Consider the following 20,300-nt stretch of genomic DNA (forward strand, 5'->3'; position numbering starts at 1 on the left):
GAAACTCCTGACCTGTTCTCATTGTGTCTCCGTCCACTTGTGTCTGTGAATAAAACAGAGAAATGTTTTAAGATCGACATTTGATAATAAAAACTAAATAAACTAGATGCCGTCACTGAATGGTTGGTTACTAGGTGGACCCAATTCAAAAGATCTGGCATATATTTATATACCTATTTAGATGTATAGTATATTATATATATATGCCAGATCTTTTGAATTGTGTCATTAAACAACCACCTAATAACCAACCATTCAGTGACGGCATCTAGTATGTATAATTTATGTATATAGATTTATATATGTAATAAGTTACAACTGACCACATTCAAAATTGAAATAAAGCTGACATAAAATAAAATATAATTATTAGATGAAAAACTGAAAGGAAGTTTAAGATGAAGTACTACTGTAATTACTAAAACTGAAATAAAAATAAGATTAAAAAAATGAAGTAGAAATATATATATATATATATATATATATATATATATATATATATAAAAAAAACGACAAAAGGACATAACAAAATTACTAAAACTTAAACTAATATAAATATTAATACATATAATGGTGTATAAATAATACTGCAATAACACTGCTAAATACTGGGAATTATGAGATAAATCATTAATAATTATTCTATTTATGTTTTCTTTGGTTTACATTTAAGAGTATTCTTAATGGTAGTTTAGAAAATATATTATTATTTTATTTAAATATGTTATTATCATATAAGTAATATTATAATATTAAATGTTTTTCAGATAATATTTTACACACATCTGTAATATTTTCAATGTACAGTATATGTAAATGGATCTTTAAACATGAAAATATACAGCTGCCTGTATACAGTGGGTACGGAAAGTATTCAGACCCCCTTAAATTTTTCACTCTTTGTTATATTGCAGCCATTTGCTAAAATCTTTTTTTTTTTTTTTCAAGTTAATTTTTTTTCCTCATTAATGTACACACAGCACCCCATATTGACAGAAAAACACAGAATTGTTGACATTTTTGCAGATTTATTAAAAAAGAAAAACTGAAATATCACATGGTCCTAAGTATTCAGACCCTTTGCTGTGATACTCATATATTTAACTCAGGTGCTGTCCATTTCTTCTGATCATCCTTGAGATGGTCCTACACCTTCATTTGAGTCCAGCTGTGTTTGATTATACTGATTCGACTTGATTAGGAAAGCCACACACCTGTCTATATAAGACCTTACAGCTCACAGTGCATGTCAGAGCAAATGAGAATCATGAGGTCAAAGGAACTGCCTGAAGAGCTCAGAGACAGAATTGTAGCAAGGCACAGATCTGGCCAAGGTTACAAAAAAATTTCTGCTGCACTTAAGGTTCCTAAGAGCACAGTGGCCTCCATAATCCTTAAATGGAAGATGTTTGGGACGACCAGAACCCTTCCTAGAGCTGGCCGTCCGGCCAAACTGAGCTGTTGGGGGAGAAGAGCCTTGGTGAGAGAGGTAAAGAAGAACCCAAAGATCACTGTGGCTGAGCTCCAGAGATGCAGTCGGGAGATGGGAGAAAGTTATAGAAAGTCAACCATCACTGCAGCCCTCCACCAGTCGGGGCTTTATGGCAGAGTGGCCCGACGGAAGCCTCTCCTCAGTGCAAGACACATGAAAGCCCGCATGGAGTTTGCTAAAGATGGTGAGAAATAAGATTCTCTGGTCTGATGACACCAAGATAGAACTTTTTGGCCTTAATTCTAAGCGGTATGTGTGGAGAAAACCAGGCACTGCTCATCACCTGTCCAATACAGTCCCAACAGTGAAGCATGGTGGTGGCAGCATCATGCTGTGGGGGTGTTTTTCAGCTGCAGGGACAGGACGACTGGTTGCAATCGAGGGAAAGATGAATGCGGCCAAGTACAGGGATATCCTGGATGAAAACCTTCTCCAGAGTGCTCAGGACCTCAGACTGGGCCGAAGGTTTACCTTCCAACAAGACAATGACCCTAAGCACACAGCTAAAATAACGAAGGAGTGGCTTCACAACAACTCAGTGACTGTTCTTGAATGGCCCAGCCAGAGCCCTGACTTAAACCCAATTGAGCATCTCTGGAGAGACCTAAAAATGGCTGTCCACCAACGTTTACCATCCCACCTGACAGAACTGGAGAGGATCTGCAAGGAGGAATGGCAGAGGATCCCCAAATCCAGGTGTGAAAAACTTGTTGCATCTTTCCCAAAAAGACTCATGGCTGTATTAGATCAAATGGGTGCTTCTACTAAATACTGAGCAAAGGGTCTGAATACTTAGGACCATGTGGTATTTCAGTTTTTCTTTTTTAATAAATCTGCAAAAATGTCAACAATTCTGTGTTTTTCTGTCAATATGGGGTGCTGTGTGTACATTAATGAGGAAAAAAATTGAACTTAAATGATTTTAGCAAATGGCTGCAATATAACAAAGAGTAAAAAATTTAAGGGGGTCTGAATACTTTCCGTACCCACTGTATTTTAGGAAATGTAGCAAGGAGGTGGTTATATTTGTGGCTCTGATTGAAAACCTCTGCTTTAGCAGACACTATTAAAAAAAATTCAAAAGAAATTGTGTGTTTGCTAATTTACCTTTGATCCTTTGTTGCAACACAGAATGTTGATCATTCCCTTTTAGTTGGTGATTAGCCAGCTGTTCACTCACATGATTGGCTCCATGCAGGACAATCTCTCTTTTGTGCTTTCCTATGGCAAGGGCTGTAGAGCTGCACTTGTGGCAGGTGAAATGATTCTCTAGCGCGTCTGATCCCAGATAAGGAGAGTCTTCTCTCTCCCAGGGCTGATGGGATTTGTAGTTGCTGTTGTAGAGCGCATGGCTCATAGATAGAGTGTCCTTGCCTTCGCAGAAATTCCACTGGGTTGATTCCGGACTGGATGTGTTCCTTTCTCCAGCTCTACCCTCCTCCTGAACAAGTTTAAATTTCTTACTGAGTTTGTGGTATGCAATGGCAATCAGTCCCAGGGTGATCCCAACACCACCTACAATTCAAAACAGAACTGATGAAGTGATTCCATGAATTAAAGAAAAGACAAAATCTAGTTGTAAACACAAGTTATTGTATACTCTTTGTATTCATGTTAATTTCATTGTTAATATTTTTATTATTTTTTAGTTTAATCTAAAAAAATGCCGTGGTATCAACAAAATCAACCATCAAGTAAAAAAATAATATTTAATAATTGCATAATTCATAAATCCTAAATTATGGTAACACTTTACAATAAGGTCTAATTTGTTAACATTAGTATACAAATTAATTAACAAATAAATTAATACATTTATTTATTAAATTATTTACTATAAAACATATTTATTAATTAATAAATAAACAAATAGATTAATTAGTTTAAGGCATTATTTAACATGAATGAGCAATATTTTCCTGCAGCATTTTTTAACCTTTGTTAATGTTAGTTGATAAAAATGTTTGTGTTGTTCATGTTAGTTCACAGTGCATTAATAATGTTAACAGATACAACTTTTGATCTTAAAAAATGAATTAGTAAATATTGAGATTAACATGAACTAAGAATAAATGCTGTAGAAATATTGTTCATTGCTAGTTTGTGTTAACTAATGTTCACTAAATGTTAACAAATGAAACCTTATTGTAAATTGTATCCTAAATTATTAATTCATAAATATAAGTATTTGAGAAGTTGCACCACATGACATTTTACAACCTGAACTAAACTTCTCGTGTATTAAATTATCTAACACACAATCATGAGAGTCTGCAAGGGTCCTATTTCTGCATGTTGGTCGCATGCACTGATCTATAACAGATCAGTGGTCGCACCACATGACTCTGCTTTTGTGGATAAACTTTTTTTTTTTATAATAATAGGCAGTTTGGTTAAATATTTTATAAGAAACAATAATAAGTGGTTATGCCAAAATGTTTTCTTTTCCAAAATGTAATTCTATTAATAACCCTGTCTTGTTTTATTCGCATCAAATTAATGGATTAACAGAGCATCACGTCATTGACCCTAACGAAAATACAGAATGTTTCGCTATCAAGCATTTGTATTAGATACTCACCGAAAAATGAAAACACAATGGCAATAGCAACATTTCTAATATATTGCTGAGAAGTGTTATTACTTTTAGCCACAACCTCCACTGTGATATTCCTGTTTGGTGGGACACAGTTAGCATCAGTCAGCTCCAGCACAGTCTGCACAGCTGGATTATCTGTATTCACACACACCATCCTCTGCCCATTGTACAACACTTTATCAGAGCCTGAATGTAATTGTTGAGGAATGAGGCCAGCTCTCTCAACTCACACGTACAGCTCCAGTGGTTCAAATCAAGGTTCAGCACAGAGAGCCATGACAGGTATGAGAAGGCATCCGGAGCGTTGCGTAGATGATTTCGGGACAGATCAAGGCTGCGGAGACTAGGCATCCCTCGGAAGCTATCACTGCCTATGTACACAATGAGGTTGTCGGACAAGTCCAGCGTTTCCAGGTTCCTCAGGTCCGCGTGGGCAAAGGTGGTGGAGTTCAAGACTGTAAAGTGGTTCCCCTCTAGCTGAAGTGTTTTTAAAGCTCTAGAGTTTTGAAACCAGGAGCCATCAATGTCTTTCAGATCGTTGTTACCCAGCTGGAGAGTCTCCAGTCTGTGAAGCCAGGAGAACGTGGAGTTGTCCAGGGTTTGACTGGAGATGCGGTTGTGGTCCAGCGACAGTGTTGTAAGGAAAGTGAGATTCTGAAATGCATCCTGCATGATGCTGGAAATGGCATTGTTGCTGAGTGCCAGAACACTCATGTTGGTTAAATCAGAAAGAACCATGTTGTCCACAGAATCAATGAGTCCATCAGTGAGCATCAAAGCTTTTGTAGAGCCTGGTGCATCTGAACATTATGAAAAAAAACACAAACACACACACAAAAGAAACACTGTATATTAAAAAATGAATATCGTCCAAATTCCATCCAAAGCTAACCCCAACCCAGTTGCTGATATTTATATGGACAAAAAGTATTATGAAATTCTGATAGCTTGTAATAAAATCAATGAGATCTTTATAGCATATAGCAGACATCTTGTGCATAAAATGTACAGTTGTGGTCAGAATTATTGGCACCCTTGGTAAATATGATCAAAGATGACTGTAAAAATAAATCTGCATTACTTATCCTTTTGATCTTTAATTCATAAAATTAGCAAAAATGTAACCTTTCATTGAAGGAAAAGAATTAAAAGTAGGGGGAAAATCACATTATGAAATAAATGTTTTTCTCCAAAACACGTTGGCCACAATTATTGGCACCCTTTTATTCAATACTTTTTGCAAACTCCTTTTGCCAAGATAACAGCTCTGAGTCTTCACCTATAATGCCTGATGAGTTTGGAGAACACCTGACAAGAGATCAGAGACCATTCCTTCATACAGAATCTCTCTAGATCCTTCAGATTCCAGCTCCATGTCGGTGCTTCTTCTCTTCAGTTCACTCCACTCATTTTCTTTAGGGTTCAAGTCAGGGGACTGGGACGGCCATGGCAGAAGCTTCATTTTGTGCTCAGTGACACATTTTTGTGTTGGTTTTGATGTTTGATTTGGATCATTGTCTTGATGGAAGATCCAACCACGGCCCATTATTGGATTTCTAGCAGAAGCGGTCAGGTTTAGATTTTTTATCTGTTGGTATTTGATAGAATCCATGATGCCATGTATCTGAACAAGACGTCCAGGACCTCCAGCAGGAAAAAAGGCCCACAACATTAAAGATCCAGCAGTATATTTAACCGTGGGCATGGGGTACTTTTTATCCATGTGTGCACCAAACCCATCTGGTGGGTTTGCTCCCAAAAAGCTCTTTTTTTAGTTTCATCTGACCATAGAAGCCGGTCCTGTCTGAAGTTCCAGTCTTGTCTGACAACTGAATATGCTGGAGATTGTTTCTGGATGAGAGCAGAGGATTTTTCTTGAAACCCTCCTGAACAACTTATGGGGATGTAGGTGTTTTTTTTCTGAGATCCTCTGAGAGTCTTTGGCCACTCAAACTTTCCTCCTTACAGCGCATTTGGACAATTTAGACACACGTCCTCTTCCAGGCAGATTTGTAACATCTTTAGTTGATTGTAACTTCTTAATTATTGCCCTGATAGTGGAAACGGGGATTTTCAGTGCGTTAGCTTTTTTCTTACAGCCACTTTCTGTTTTGTGGAGCTCAACAATCTTTTGCTGCACATCAGAACTATATTCTTTGGTTTTACTCATTGTGATGAATGATTAAGGGAATTTGGCCTTTCTGTTTCCTCATGTTTATACTCCTGTGGAACAGGAAGTCATGGCTGGGCAATTTCATGTTCATGATCACCCTGGTGTGCTAAAAAAAATGTAAATATGAATGGGAATATACTTCAGAGATATTTTACTCATAAAAACTTCTAGGGGTGCCAATAATTGTGGCCAATGTGTTTTGGAGAAAAACATTTATTTCATAAATTCTTTTCCTTCAATGAAAGGTTAGATTTTTGCTAATTTTATGAATTAAAGATCAAAAGGATAAACAATGCAGATTTATTTTTACAGTCATCTTTGATCACATTTACCAAGGGTGCCAAAAATTCTGACCACAACTGTATATAAATATCAGTTTTCACTTAATATCTCTAAATAATATGTCATATTAAGATTATTAAGACGTTATTTACAGTATATGCTTCGTGCTTATGCTTGATATTTAAATGCTTAGTTTTATGATTAATGCTCTGTAAATGTGGAGGGCAAACATGTAATTCAGTGCAGTACAATGATAATTGAGAAATTTCCAAATAAACGTTCCTCAAAAGCCTGATGTGTCATATTTCATAATCACATTTTAACATGATTTTTCTAAAAAATGATTTATGGGTAATCAAATAAACTAAGATGCTTCATTCCAGTAAATGTTCATTTTTAAAAATATTACTTACAATATAAAAGTTATTCTTACATTTACTTTATAAAAGTAAAGTAAAGATTTTACAGGAAAAAGACATAAGAACATGTTTTTTTTTTTATACTAAGGCCTTTCACCAAAATATAAACTATCAATCAGACAGACAGCATATAGTAGATTCTGCACAACATGTTTTAGAGGCCTTAGGATTTTCCATATCAAACATGATATAGGCTTTATACATAGGCTTTATAAGGTTTGAAATGTATTTCCATCTGTACTTAAATGGATAGTTCACCAAAAAAATGTAATTATGTCATTTACTCACTCATGAGTAATTCAAGAGATATTTTGAAGAACTGTTTTTGTCTATACAATGGGCTCCAAAAACAACATTGGACCCCATTGACTTTCATTTTATGGACCAAAATACACTGGGTCATTCTTCAAAATACCTTCTTTTATACTACACAGAAAGAAAGTCAGGTTTGGAATGACACGAAGGTGAGTAAATGGTGACAGAATATTCATTTTTGGGTGAACTATCCCTTTAAAATAAGTACTTCAGTTTTTCAGCCGCATAATAATTTACTTACCAATGATTCTTGAGAGTTTATGACAGATGATGACATCTTCAGTACACACCAAACAGGAAGAGGGGCAGAGTGACGACAGCTGAACTCGAGATATTGTCAGCATCAGTAGAAGGCAGATACCTGAGAGGAACCATTAGTATAGTGTTCACATAATGTTAGTCGGATTTTTCCTGACCTCATTTTGAAGAATCAGCGCTGTGAGACTACTTGAAACACTATGCACATACTTCTCATGATTTGCCATTGAAGTCAGATTGAAGCCAGTGTTGGACTTCCAAAATGGCTTATGTGGTCCATGGCCTTCGATCAGCTTTGTTCAGGTCACAACGTTTATACCAAATCCTCAAAAACAAGGCAAAAAGCAATAGCCCATCAACAAAAGCACAACAGTTCTTCAGTCAAAATCTATATTCAGTCAACATTCCCAACTCAATAGTACTTCTCCTGTGTTTTTCTTCTGTTTTGGCAACTGCACCTGATGCTGCGCTCCTCTGACCTCTGTTGCCTGGAGACGCTGACTGGCAGACAGATGAGGAAGGTGTAGTTATAAAACATGCATGATCTTCCACCTGTTTGCTTCTGTGTGGAGGTGATTCTGCTCTATATATAATGTGTGAGAACAGAAACACCTGCCACATATTCTTTGTAACTGTAAAATAAGAATGTGTCTCTTCATCCTGTCATGAAATGTTTTGCTTCTCATCATTATATTTCACAAAATACAGCCATATTGAACAACAGTGGCAATATTGAGAACATAATATTAAATAAAAACAAATGTTTTATATGTGGATATAAATATATTTTACTAAAATATTTCAGTCACACTTTAGTTTAGGGTCCAATTCTCACTATCAACTAACTATTAACTATGACTTTTGCCTAAGTAGCTGTTAATTTTAGGTATTGGGTAGGATTATGGGATGTAGAATATGGTCATGCAGAATAAGGCATTAATATGTGCTTTATAAGTACTAATAAACAGATAATATAGTAATATAATATGCATGCTAATAAGCAACTAGTTAATAGTGAGAATTTGACCCTAAACTAAAGCGTTACCAATATTTCTACATACACCAGTCATTTTATATACATATATTATTGTTCAAAGTTCAGAGCTGGTAAGATTTTTTTTTTTTTTGAAAGAAATCTCTTATGCTCACCAAAGCTGGCTTTATTTGATCAAAAATACAGTTTAAAACTGTAATATTTTGAAACATTATTACAATTTAAATTTCTATTTGAATATATTTTAAAATGTAATTTATTTCTGTGACGCAAAGCTGAATTTTCAGCATCATTACTCCAGTCTTTAGTGTCACATGATCCTTCAGAAATCATTCTAATATGCTGATTTGCTGCTCAAATTATGTTGAAAATTATTCTGCTAATATTTTTATGAAAATTTCTTCAGGATTCTTTGATGAACAGAAAACAGGATTTATTTGAAATAAACATTTTTTGTATCATTATAAATGTCTTTACTGTCACTTTATAAATTTAATGCATTCTTGATGAATATTTCTTTAAAAAAAAATCTTAATGACCCCAAAAGTTTTGAATGGTAGTGTGAATTTATAATATCATATATTATGTTAATAAAATTTACACAGATATTGCTTTCAGATATATCTCTATACGTCTATGTCAAATACTAACCTGGGTTACATTCAGGCACATTCAAGCCAAGTTCTTGAGAATTTTTATTGCTAAATTGACTATATGCTCAGTACATACAAACACTCTGTGCTTACCACACTTGAGACAGCAAAATCACAAACACTCGTATCCATATCCTGAGGGTCCAAACAAGTTAATTTCTAAACCTCTCTTCGGTATTAGTTTCTCACTGGTTCCACTGTCCTACAGTCACATCGTGTCTCAGTGATCTGCAGTGTGGTTGTGTATGGTTACGTGCAAATGGAGCATGCGTTGAACCAGCGTGTCACCTGATCTCAGAAATGTGGTACAGTGTCCAGCACTGATGCCTGACAGGCAAGAACACACACAAGTTCACCTTACACAGTTTCATCTGTCAGATACAGAGGCAGACAAGCCTGAAACAAACAACCAATCAGCAACCAAATGGTTTCTGCGTTGGCTTTTATCCATAAATCATAAAAATCAGTACTGTGTACAATCGAAATACAATTTTTAAGCCTGTTACTACTTTTTACCTAATATCTACTATATATTTTATTTATAGTATACTCAATTATTATACATTTATTCAATTTAATTTTAACAAAACATTTGCTGAACTAATGTTTTCATTTGTGATGATCTGATCTCTTTCATTTGATTCGAAAATAACATGCAGCTGAATGTAACGCTGAAGTACAAATTTGTCAGTTAATGCAAAGACCGTTCAGTTGTGTTATACCCCAAATTATTGGATTTTCACTTCCTGCACAATTTCACATGATCAAAATCATCTTTCCACTGGCTCCAGGACTGTTGATGATGTCTTCATGAGCCTGGGCCACTTTATCAAGTGTATATTGTGGACCAATGGCGGGTTTCAACCAGCCTGCCTCCATTCCTGCAAAAAGAGCTGCAGCACACTCTGATTTTTCCTTCTGTGAAAAACACAGATAAAGTTTTGTCAAAGGTGATGATGAGTAAATTCATTCAAGTACAAAGACTAGAAAGCAAAAAAAAAAACACAGGAAGCCCAGTGTACCTTAGGTGCATTGTACAACGACACGCCAATGATGCTGGTCTGTTTCATCATGGTGTCTCTGGGGTTGATCTCAATAGGGCCTCTAGAGCCAACAATCTGAAAGGAAGAACAATACAATAATTGGACAGCATGCATAAAAACACTTGCGAAACAAACACAAGGTACTTACCATAACTCTGCCAAAGAAGTCAAGCAGCTGAAGATCATTACTGAGGTTGACGTTGGACAACATCTCAATGATCACATTCACGCCTTTTCCATTGGTAGCATCCTGAACACAGGAGACCAGCTATTATGAAAACTTGCTGCCTTCGTTTCTTTGATCAGTTCTGTGGAGGTTATTATATAGAAAGCATATTCCAGACATGAAGATTCCAGAATTCATGATAAAGTTAGATTAGACCGTGCATTATGACTTAAAACTAATAAGTCAAATGTTTAGGGTCAGCAAGCTTTTTTTCTCATATGCTTAATATATACTTTAGTAAGACTTATTAATATTTCAATAGTCCACTGTAGACATTCTTTTAACTGTGTTCAAACTTGTAGTTTGTTTCTCTTGGTTCTTTTGATCCGGACCAGAAAAGAAAATGATTTTAGTTCTGGTTCGCTTCGTGTATACACTTTAACACCAAACGTAAAGATAAACAAAAAAGACTTGGTAACACTTCAGTATAGGGAACACGTATAAACTATTAACTACGACTTTTCCCTCAATAAACTCCTAATTTACTGCTTATTAATAGTTAGTAAGGTCGTTGTTACGTTTAGGTATTGGGTAGGATTAAGAATGTAGAATAAGGTCATGCAGAATATGGCATTAATATGTGCTTAATAAGTACTGATAAATAGCCAATATTCTATTAATATGCATGCTAATAAGCAACTAGTTAAAAGACCCTAAAATAAAGTGTTACCAAAGACTTTTATGACATATATTTTGCGACGGAACTTGACGAACATCCAAACCAATGCTGTGTGCTGAGCTAAATGTGCTCACTGTATGTGTGTACATATGATGGCAACATCGTGACATCATGTCCTGTTTCTGGTTGTTTACATGTCTTTGGTCCATGTTGCATTCATGTTTCAGTCAAACCACACCAGAGTTGAAAGCGGACCGAAACCAGTCTTTTCAGGGGTCTCGGTCCACTTGTTTGGTGAGCACTGGGGTTCGGATAGCAGCGTTCACGTTTATTCAAATGCACCGCACTAACAGAGTTTTAATCTAACCAAACCTGCCAAGTGTGAACACAAATTTGCAACTAAATGTCAATGAACTCTTATTGGAGTACTAATAGACTGTCTGCTTAATATCTGAAAACACTTTATTTTGATGCTCCCCCAAAAGACATTCTACTGACTATAAGCAACTTTGCAACTACATGTCAACTTGTTCTATTAACCCAAGCCCTAACCTAACATGTAGCTGACATGTAGTTGTAAAGTTATTTATTATTAGTAGAAAGTCTAAAGTGGACCATCGAAATAAAGTGTAACCTATTCTTTTACTAAAAATTGATCAAAAACGACAGTAAAGACATTTATAATGTTTAACAAAGATTTCAATTTCAAATTAAAGCTGCAAGCAGCGATGAAATGACCCTCGCACCCGGGGCCACCGCCTCCCGGTGGCCTTAGGAAAACAGTGAATAGTGGGCGATATGCATGTAAGCGAGTAAATACAGGAGAAATATGGCAAAGTCATTTCGACGTGCCACACTTCCAGCTGCCAACAGGTGGCGCTTTAACTATTACTGAATATTGCCGTGTAGATGTCTTTAGGCCAGGACTATTATCAAACATGTGAAGTTTGGAGACGATCAGACATTGTATGCCTGAGTTACAACAGTTTCCTGTTTCGTGGTGTTAATCGCATACTTTAGCACTTAGCCAAGTGTTTCATGATTTAACGTGTTTCTAGCATGTTTGGTACTTCATGGCATATTTAAATGTGTTTCTAGGAGTGAATTACAGTGTAAATCATGCCATTTCCTGTTGACAGCAGGTGGCACTATGACTAACTGAATATTGGCATGTAGATGTCTTCAGGCCAGGACTCTTATCACACGTGAAGTTTGGGGCAGATCGGACACTGTATGCCTGAGTTACAACAGCTTCCTGTTTCATGGTGAAACATCAGATTTTGTCAGTCCGCCACGGACACACCCTTTAGTGAAAACTGAAGATCTTTGCAATTTAACATCCCTAAGGCCTTAAGATTAGACCAACAACATATGGTGTTTATCTGGTTAAATCTCTGTGAGGAGTTAATCACAGTGTAAAACATGTCATTTCCTGTTGCCCACAGGTGGCGCTATGACTGTAACTGAATATTGTCATGTAGATGTCTTCAGGCCAGGTTACAACAACTTCCTGTTTCATGGTGAAACATCGAATTTTGTCAGGCCACCACGGACACGCCCTTCAATGAAAACTCAAGATCTTCGCAATTTAACGTCACAAAGGCCTTTAGATTAGACTCACCAAATATGATGTTGATATGATAAAATCTCTAGGAGGAGTTTGTTAAAGTACAATGTCTGGAAATGGCAAAAACTGCAAAAATTTTGCAGAGAAAACTCAAAATATCTCACTTCCTGTTGGGTTTACAGATTTTGCACCCAAGCACTTTCATACCTGTACATGAAACGTAGAGCGAAGGGCGCTTAATTGAAAATTTGTAGGTGGCGCTATCAAGCCATTTTGCCACACCTAATTCTGAAACCCATATCAGACGTAAATTTTCACCACTACTGACATGTGTGCAAAGTTTCATGAGTTTTCGAGCACGTTTAGGCCCTCAAAAATGCGATTCATTTCGGAGAAGAAGAAGAATTGACTGAGCAATTACAATAGGGTCCTCACACCATCAATGCTCGGGCCCTAATAAATGCTGTTCCTTTGAACTTTCTATTTATCAAAGAATCCTGAAAAAAAATGTATCACTGTTTCCACAAAAATGTAAGCAGCACAACTGTTTTTAACATTGATCATAATAATAAATGTTTCTTGAGCCTCAAATCAGCAACGTAGAATAATTTCTGAAGGATCATGTGACACTGAAGACTGGAGAAATGATGCTGAAAATTCAGCTTTGATCACAGGAATTCGATTTTAAAATATATTCAAACAGACAACAGTTATTTTAAATTGTAATAATATTTCACAATATTAATGTTTTTACGTATCTTTGATCAAATAAATGCAGCCTTGGTGAGCATAAGATACCTTTTTTTTTTAAATGTTAAAAAAAGTGTACTGTATGTATCATGTAAAACTTTATTAAGAGAGAACTAAACCTTAATTTTGTCCAGGTAGTCTTGTTCTCGGTGGTTGAATGCAAGATGAGCTCCATTGCTCAGCACCAGCTTCATCCCCTCAGATGTCCCTGCTGTACCCAGAACTTTAAGGCCAAACGCTCGTGCGATCTGACACGCTGCAATGCCTACCTACAAATACAAGCAAAATTCATTCAAGACATCGGGGAAAAGTCTAGTTCATCCAAATCATTTTAGAAATGGTAAATTTTGAACTCCATACCCCACCACTGGCTCCATGAATAAGAACAGTCTCTCCTGCTTTGGCATGAGCCCTGTTTAGAGCAAAAGGACATTTGTAAATGCCTTTATGTTTATATAGCTCCAGAAAACACTTCAAGCTGTCTTTTACAGTCATTTATAACAACATCTTACCTGTGAACTAACGCCTGGTATGCAGTGAAGTATGGGATTCCGATAGCTGCACCCTGTTTGTAGTCTAGGGAATCAGGCAGCTTATAAACAGTGTCCTCTGAGGCCACAGTGTATTCAGCGTATCCTCCTGTCACAGTGCCTATGGTAAAGACTCTGTCACCTGCCTGTGAAAACAGAAAAGATTGCTAACCAAGCAAAGTAAACACATGGTTAGTATGCAAGATGGGTAATCAGTTTACCTGCAGGAGATGAACACCCTCCCCAACAGCTTCAACCACACCAGAGACATCTGAGCCTGGAGTATATGGCAAGCTGGGTATCCGAGCATAGGATCCAGAGCGGATGTACGTCTCCACTGGGTTTACACCACACGCATGGACTCGAATCAGAACCTACAATTGCAAAAAGCATTTACACAGCTCTTTAGAAAAAACAATAAGAATTGCTACTGATTAACTAAGTAAATAAATGTATATAAATATTATTTGTGGAAAAAAGTGAAACTGGGTTTTCTGGGTCATTCTTTAAATATGTTGACCAACGTGTACCTTGACTTTACAGTCATGAAACACACTTCAAATATTCAAGCAACGTCATATAAAAAGACATCATTCTATAACCTAACATAATGCAAAATGATTTGACTCATTTTAAGTTAGTTCACCCCAAAATGAGTCCATGTAGCCAAAACTTTGATGCTTCAAAAAGTTCATAAAACATTGCAAATGTAATCCATATCAATCAAGCAGTTCAATCAAAGTCTTCTGGAGACACACACTCGCTTAATATGAACAGATTTAATCTATATAAACATTGAATAGTCTTATGGGTTTGGAATGACATGACATGATGACAGAATTTCATTTTTAATTATTTACATTTGCCAGAAACTAGTATACCACATCTATAAAATTATACTGTAATGGTACTACAGTTGTTTAATTTTTAATTCTTTCCTGGGTTAAGCATTAGTGCAAGGTCTAAAAAGTGTGCAAGAAGCAAAATAAGTAATTTATAACATAAAACATTTAAAAATAATGTTTGTTTTTTTTTATTTATGTCAATGTAATTTGTGTTGTATATATTTACAACTAATATTCAGACTATGCAAAATGTTAGATAAAAATTATTAAATAGCATAATGTATTGATTTTAGCCAGACCAGGTGTGTTTTGAGATGCTGTTGACAGAATAATTTATAAAACAGAATAAAACATTAAAAAAACAAATCAAGTTGTCCGATGTAATTAGTAATAATGTCAAGATGTTACCATCAGCTTTCATAGAAAAAAAAAAAAAAAAAAAAAAACTGAATTCAAAACTTATATTTTTGAGATGACCCACCTGTTTTTGACCAGGACTTGGCACAGGCACGTCTGTGCAGAGTTTTAAAACTGAAGGGGCTCCAAACTCTGACACCCTGATAGCCCTCATTAATTTAGATGTGGCCATGGTGGTCTCTACAAAACAAATCTGGATTGACAAGGCAGACTGAACTTTGGCTGGATACTGCACTGTTGAAAAACAGCAAATTAGTACATCTGAATAGAAATTATCATATATTCCATATAGCACACGTATCTCTGCACAGCGTCGCGAAACTAAAGAAAACGGAACGCCATAAATTAAGACATTTTACCCTGTTCACCCAACGCAGGTTTCAGTTTGCAGCTTACTCCGCTTCCGTATGGAATGAATTTAGGCACATCCCGGCCACCGTAACCGTCCGACCGTGCACTCATACTCAAAACACAAACATGAAACATGTGGTATAGCATATCTAGCGAACAAACTAGATTAATAATTAAAAATCTGATTACATTATTTAATTATAATATTCCAACGTTCGGCAAAAAATAAAACGAATACATCAATAGTCTTGAAACATGGAGGGCGATACATTTCAGCAATGGAAGAATCAGTGTCTTAATAAGTGTGATTTCAGTAAGAAGGGCAGTGTGGATGAGGACATTTCTCATATTGTCTCTTTTATTAACAGTCATGATCGGTACTTCACGACAAGCTCTTGCTCCGGAAGAATCATCCTTTTTGACGGGGTGAGCATGAGAAGAGTTTATTGACTGTTGTCTACACTCCAAAAATGATTTACTTACTTAGTTTTTTGTCTTGCTTTTCAGTACAAATATGTAAACATTATTAAATCATCAAGATATATTTACTTGAGAAGCAAAATAACTTAAAATTAAACGAGTTTATGCTTAAAACATCATGAAATGGGGTAAGAAAAATAAACTTAATTCAAAGATTATTTCTTCTACCCTGTTGGCAGATATTTTTTCTTGTTTTAAGCATAAACACACTTAATTTTGATAAATTTATGGAGTCAAATATAATGAGTAAGAAAAAGATTTTTTTGCAGTGTAGTTATTTGTCTGTATTATTTGTCACCCAAATGGTTTAAGGTTTAGACACACCTACTCGGTTTGCATAGTTTAGAGTAAAAAGTAAAGTCATAAAGGCTACGAAGTAGCACAAACAAGGCATGCTTTGTAATGGCTACTTTTATATTTGTCTACAAAACTTTCAAGCATATAAACCTTTAAATCAAAAGATTTTTAAGGTTCTAACTAGTATTGTACGTGTTTTGTGCTTTCATCTAAGGTGTCGGATTGCCCTGATGTGCAAAAGCAAAACTGTTCCTGGTTATTTGTCACCCATCAGAAGTGCCAAAAGGAAGATGTGGTGCGAAATGCAGCGTTAAAGACATTAAAGACTTGTACAGTAATAAATAACCTTGACATTAAAGCTTCATGTGTTTCTGAAACAGGTCACAGGTCTGGAAAAGTCTGTTGGAGATGCCACTTTCAAGTTTGAGCCGTTTGTCCTTCACATTCAGTGTAAACAGCTTGAGGACGCCCAACTACTGGTGAATGTCACATTGAATTAGATTGAGACGTACCATGTTTAGAGGAGAACAAAATAATAACTTTTTTTCATGGTTTGTTCCTCAGCACACTGTTGCAATAAACTCGGGCCTCAGGAATTCTGGTACAACTGTGGGAAAGAAAGGCAAGATCATCATGGTAAGATACAAATTGTGCTTTGTGTTCAACATTAAAAATACTTCTGAAGTCTGAAAGGTATTTGTTGTATAGGCGGTACGCAGCACACATTGTCTTGAGGTTCCTCTCAGCCACAGGGGTAACGTCCTCGTCACTGACCAGTACCTTGATTTCCTCGTCGGAGTTGCGAACCAGAAGATGGAAGAAAATCTTAAAAGAATAGAGAGGTATATTGCAAGCAGAGTCTCCTGTGTTTGCATACATTGGAAATGTATAAAATAGACATTTTTTATATTTCCTTTTAGATAACTTTTTTTATTTAAAGTATCGAAAATGTTTTATGGTTTTAGCTTTAGTTAACTACAATAACCCTGGTCTGTAAAACTAAGTTACATTTACTTAGAATCTTAGATGTAATCTTTTTACGTTATGTTTTATTCATTTATTTCCACATTTTGTTTATTTTCCACATTTAAATGAAACAACCTGAGTATGAATCAAATATTTAAAGTATTTTAATATACTAGTAATGTTGAATTTATATGTATTAATATTTATTTGAAATAGATTCTATGAGTGCCTACAAGGTGCCCTACAACCTCAACAGCAGAGGTGTAGTTTAAGGGAGGAGGCTGACAAGAAACCCATCTACAGACGGAGGAGGAAAAGAACACAGGACGATTCAGTGACAGACTGTTGCCAGAGCGTCAAAGAACATACTGAAAACAGTGAAGAGGAAATTGACTGTGATCTGCTGTTTTTATCTTAGGAAATCTTTCTTTTCATCATCTTGAACAGTGCACATTTATTCAATAAACACCCCTTTAGTGTGAAGTACCAGCCCATTAGACGTTCCTCACATTAAAGTTTTATGTGAACATTAGACATAAACAACAGTGTATTTTTTTTTAATGACAAATATAAGTTAAACAGTCTCATACCCACTTCCTTTAGGAACCTTTTTGATAAGGGGTGTCTGCTTCCTGAATAACTCGGTTTCATTTGCCTCATTATTTTGCAAGAGCTTGGTGAATCTGTTTTAGTTTAACATGCCCTTACTTCAAAGCTTTTGTGTGCGTAAACCTTAATTTTTTTGCTTGTGCAGAAGGAAGATGTTGTCCAGCGTTGTCCCTCACAGCAATGTATAAATCGACCGTGTTATTCATCTCCAACAAGCAATCTGTCAGACGTCGTCGTAAAAACGCTGTGTGGTTTGGAGCACATTTCCTCTGGATTAGAAGGCATTACTGTCGGGGCCGAGTTCCGCAACGCCTCATTTGGGAGACTTGGCTCATTAACAGTCCGCTCTCCGCCATGTGCATCTGCTTCATTCTGCCTTTGATTTTTCATTTTCATTAAAGACTTTGATTGTTTTAATGAAGACAGGAACTATAAAGCAGTTTTTTGTAATGTTGAAATAATTCACTTGTATTTATCAGCTCTAATAAAAGTATTTTTATCAAAATTTCTTTCTTTTTTTTTCTGACCAAATAAAGATTATTTACCTGCATTTCCACATGTGAAAACATCATCTCATGACACATACCTGTATGTGTTGGCCAGTTTAAATGCATTTTAAAAGATCTTTTTCTGAAGAAATGAATAATGAATGGGTTCTGTGGTCAAAGCTGTCAAGACAGACTGTGAACAGCATGAATGCGTACAGCAGTACACCAGTAGATGGGGTAAATGCACTTTTAAAGACATCAGTAACTACTGTTCTTCAATGAACAGCTGTGCTGCTACAATGGTTATCTCCACTAAATATAATGCCGGGTCCAGCTATTAAGCCTAAAGAGAATAATCAACTTTCTTTAATACTTTAAAATAATTTTAAAGCATTTTTAAATAAATATTTTGTCTCTGTGAATTCTATTTATTACTTAATTTACGTCATAATTCATTACATCAAAACTTCCAAAAGGGTGTCATAATATATATATATATATATATATATATATATATACAGTCAAACCATTCTGACACCTTAAACATTTCATTCATTATTACAGTTTATTCACTATAGTTTAAAAAAAATGGTAATAAAATATGACAAGATCTCAGAGTTAAACTAAGAAAAAAATGAAAATTATGTCAGATAACACTTAAGCAAAACATGGTCAGGTCAAAGTGTCTGAATAATTTTTGGTTCCAAATTTTTATCAATTTTACTGGTAGTCCACTGTATGAAGAATTTTTGTGTATAATATGTCACAGTTTACTTTATTTTGCTATCCTCACTTACACACTTACATAAATAAACTATAGTGTCCTTCACCCACTAGTAAAAATATATAAAAAAATATCTCAATAATTATATATATATACATATATATACATACACACAAACACACTCCAGTTCAAAGGTTAGGTAAGATTTTTTAGTTGCCATTGTTTGAAAGAAATGAATACTTTTTTTCAGCAAGGATGCACTGAATTGATCAAAAATGACAATAAAGACTTTTACATTGCTACATAAAATTATATTTTAAATAAATGCTGTTCTTTTGGGAACTTTCTATTAATCAAAGAATCTTTCCACAAAAATATTAAGCAGCGCAGCTGTTTTCAACATTGATAAATGTTTCTTGAGCAGTAAATCAGCATATTAGAATGATTTCTGAAGGATCATGTGACACTGAAGCCTGGAGTAATGAAATTTAGCTTTGCCATCACAGGAATAAATTACATTTTAAAATATATTCAAATAGAAAACAGTTATTATAAATTGATATAATATTTCCCAATATTTCTGTATAAATCCACCTTTGTTGAGCAGAAGAGACTTCTTTCAAACACACTAAAAAAAAAAAATTTTTGAAGTAATTTCATACATTATGAAATTATTAAATCATGAGTCACTAAATTGAAACAATATTCATTCAAGTCTGAAGCCACTAAGGATTTTTAGTGGTCAGTTTCAGACACACGTCTGCTCATTGTTTTACACTCCCATTGTTTCCCCCCCAAAAAGAGTGACAGGTTAACCTCAAATGCACCTTTCACCAACCAAATGACTTCTAATGATAATCTTAAAATAACATCAATTAGCCAGCTGAAAGACTAGGGAATGATTAGAAATCTCTCATAATTATTACTAGACATTAACAGTGAGGGGGGAGGAGGGGCGCTTGATTGGCAGGTTGAGCTGAAGGGGCATTAGAGTGAGTGAGAGGGAGTGCTGGGAGGGCACAAGGACTGCCGCAATCAGAGGTGAATTGGAAGCTTTTGTGCCTGTGTGATTGTCAAGTGGGCCATTTCGGTCTCTGATTAGGACCCTCTCTCTGATTTGGCGGCTGTGTGTCCTCAGGACTCCCTGCGCAATCACACTGCCTCTTACTGTCACTCCAGGCCTGCTGATTTCTCCGAGACAGA

The 20,300-nt window shown here is 35.6% G+C and overlaps 3 protein-coding genes across 5 annotated transcripts; 1 reads left to right on the plus strand and 2 right to left on the minus strand.

The window, feature by feature from the left end:
- Positions 1 to 4,098: 4,098 nt before the first annotated feature.
- On the minus strand, positions 4,099 to 9,419 carry lrrc53 (leucine rich repeat containing 53). Its single transcript, XM_051861252.1, has 5 exons — positions 9,279 to 9,419; positions 7,955 to 8,039; positions 7,749 to 7,863; positions 7,522 to 7,641; positions 4,099 to 4,891 (listed from the first exon to the last, which is right to left on the minus strand). The coding sequence occupies exons 3-5, from the start codon at positions 7,753 to 7,755 to the stop codon at positions 4,233 to 4,235; spliced, it is 786 nt and encodes a 261-aa protein (XP_051717212.1). The 5' UTR covers positions 7,756 to 7,863; positions 7,955 to 8,039; positions 9,279 to 9,419; the 3' UTR covers positions 4,099 to 4,232.
- cryz (crystallin, zeta (quinone reductase)) lies at positions 9,215 to 15,680 on the minus strand. Of its 3 annotated transcripts, none has more exons than XM_051861232.1 (9): positions 15,542 to 15,680; positions 15,247 to 15,362; positions 14,142 to 14,294; positions 13,903 to 14,066; positions 13,751 to 13,802; positions 13,510 to 13,659; positions 10,377 to 10,478; positions 10,208 to 10,303; positions 9,215 to 10,103 (listed from the first exon to the last, which is right to left on the minus strand). In XM_051861232.1, the coding sequence occupies exons 1-9, from the start codon at positions 15,678 to 15,680 to the stop codon at positions 9,942 to 9,944; spliced, it is 1,134 nt and encodes a 377-aa protein (XP_051717192.1). In that variant the 3' UTR covers positions 9,215 to 9,941. The 3 variants fall into 3 exon arrangements, with proteins under 3 accessions (XP_051717192.1, XP_051717182.1, XP_051717201.1); XM_051861222.1 differs by having other exon boundaries at positions 15,247 to 15,416; XM_051861241.1 differs by having other exon boundaries at positions 15,247 to 15,411; positions 15,542 to 15,653.
- Positions 15,681 to 15,722: 42 nt separating this feature from the next.
- On the plus strand, positions 15,723 to 18,390 carry tyw3 (tRNA-yW synthesizing protein 3 homolog (S. cerevisiae)). The gene is made up of 6 exons (XM_051861265.1): positions 15,723 to 15,959; positions 16,525 to 16,605; positions 16,691 to 16,789; positions 16,875 to 16,946; positions 17,019 to 17,152; positions 17,493 to 18,390. Exons 1-6 carry the CDS (start codon positions 15,789 to 15,791, stop codon positions 17,692 to 17,694), a joined length of 759 nt encoding a protein of 252 aa, XP_051717225.1. The 5' UTR covers positions 15,723 to 15,788; the 3' UTR covers positions 17,695 to 18,390.
- Positions 18,391 to 20,300: the final 1,910 nt, after the last annotated feature.

The sequence above is a fragment of the Ctenopharyngodon idella genome, chromosome 2, assembly GCF_019924925.1.
Source record: "Ctenopharyngodon idella isolate HZGC_01 chromosome 2, HZGC01, whole genome shotgun sequence".
Classification (NCBI taxonomy): Eukaryota; Metazoa; Chordata; class Actinopteri; order Cypriniformes; family Xenocyprididae; genus Ctenopharyngodon; species Ctenopharyngodon idella.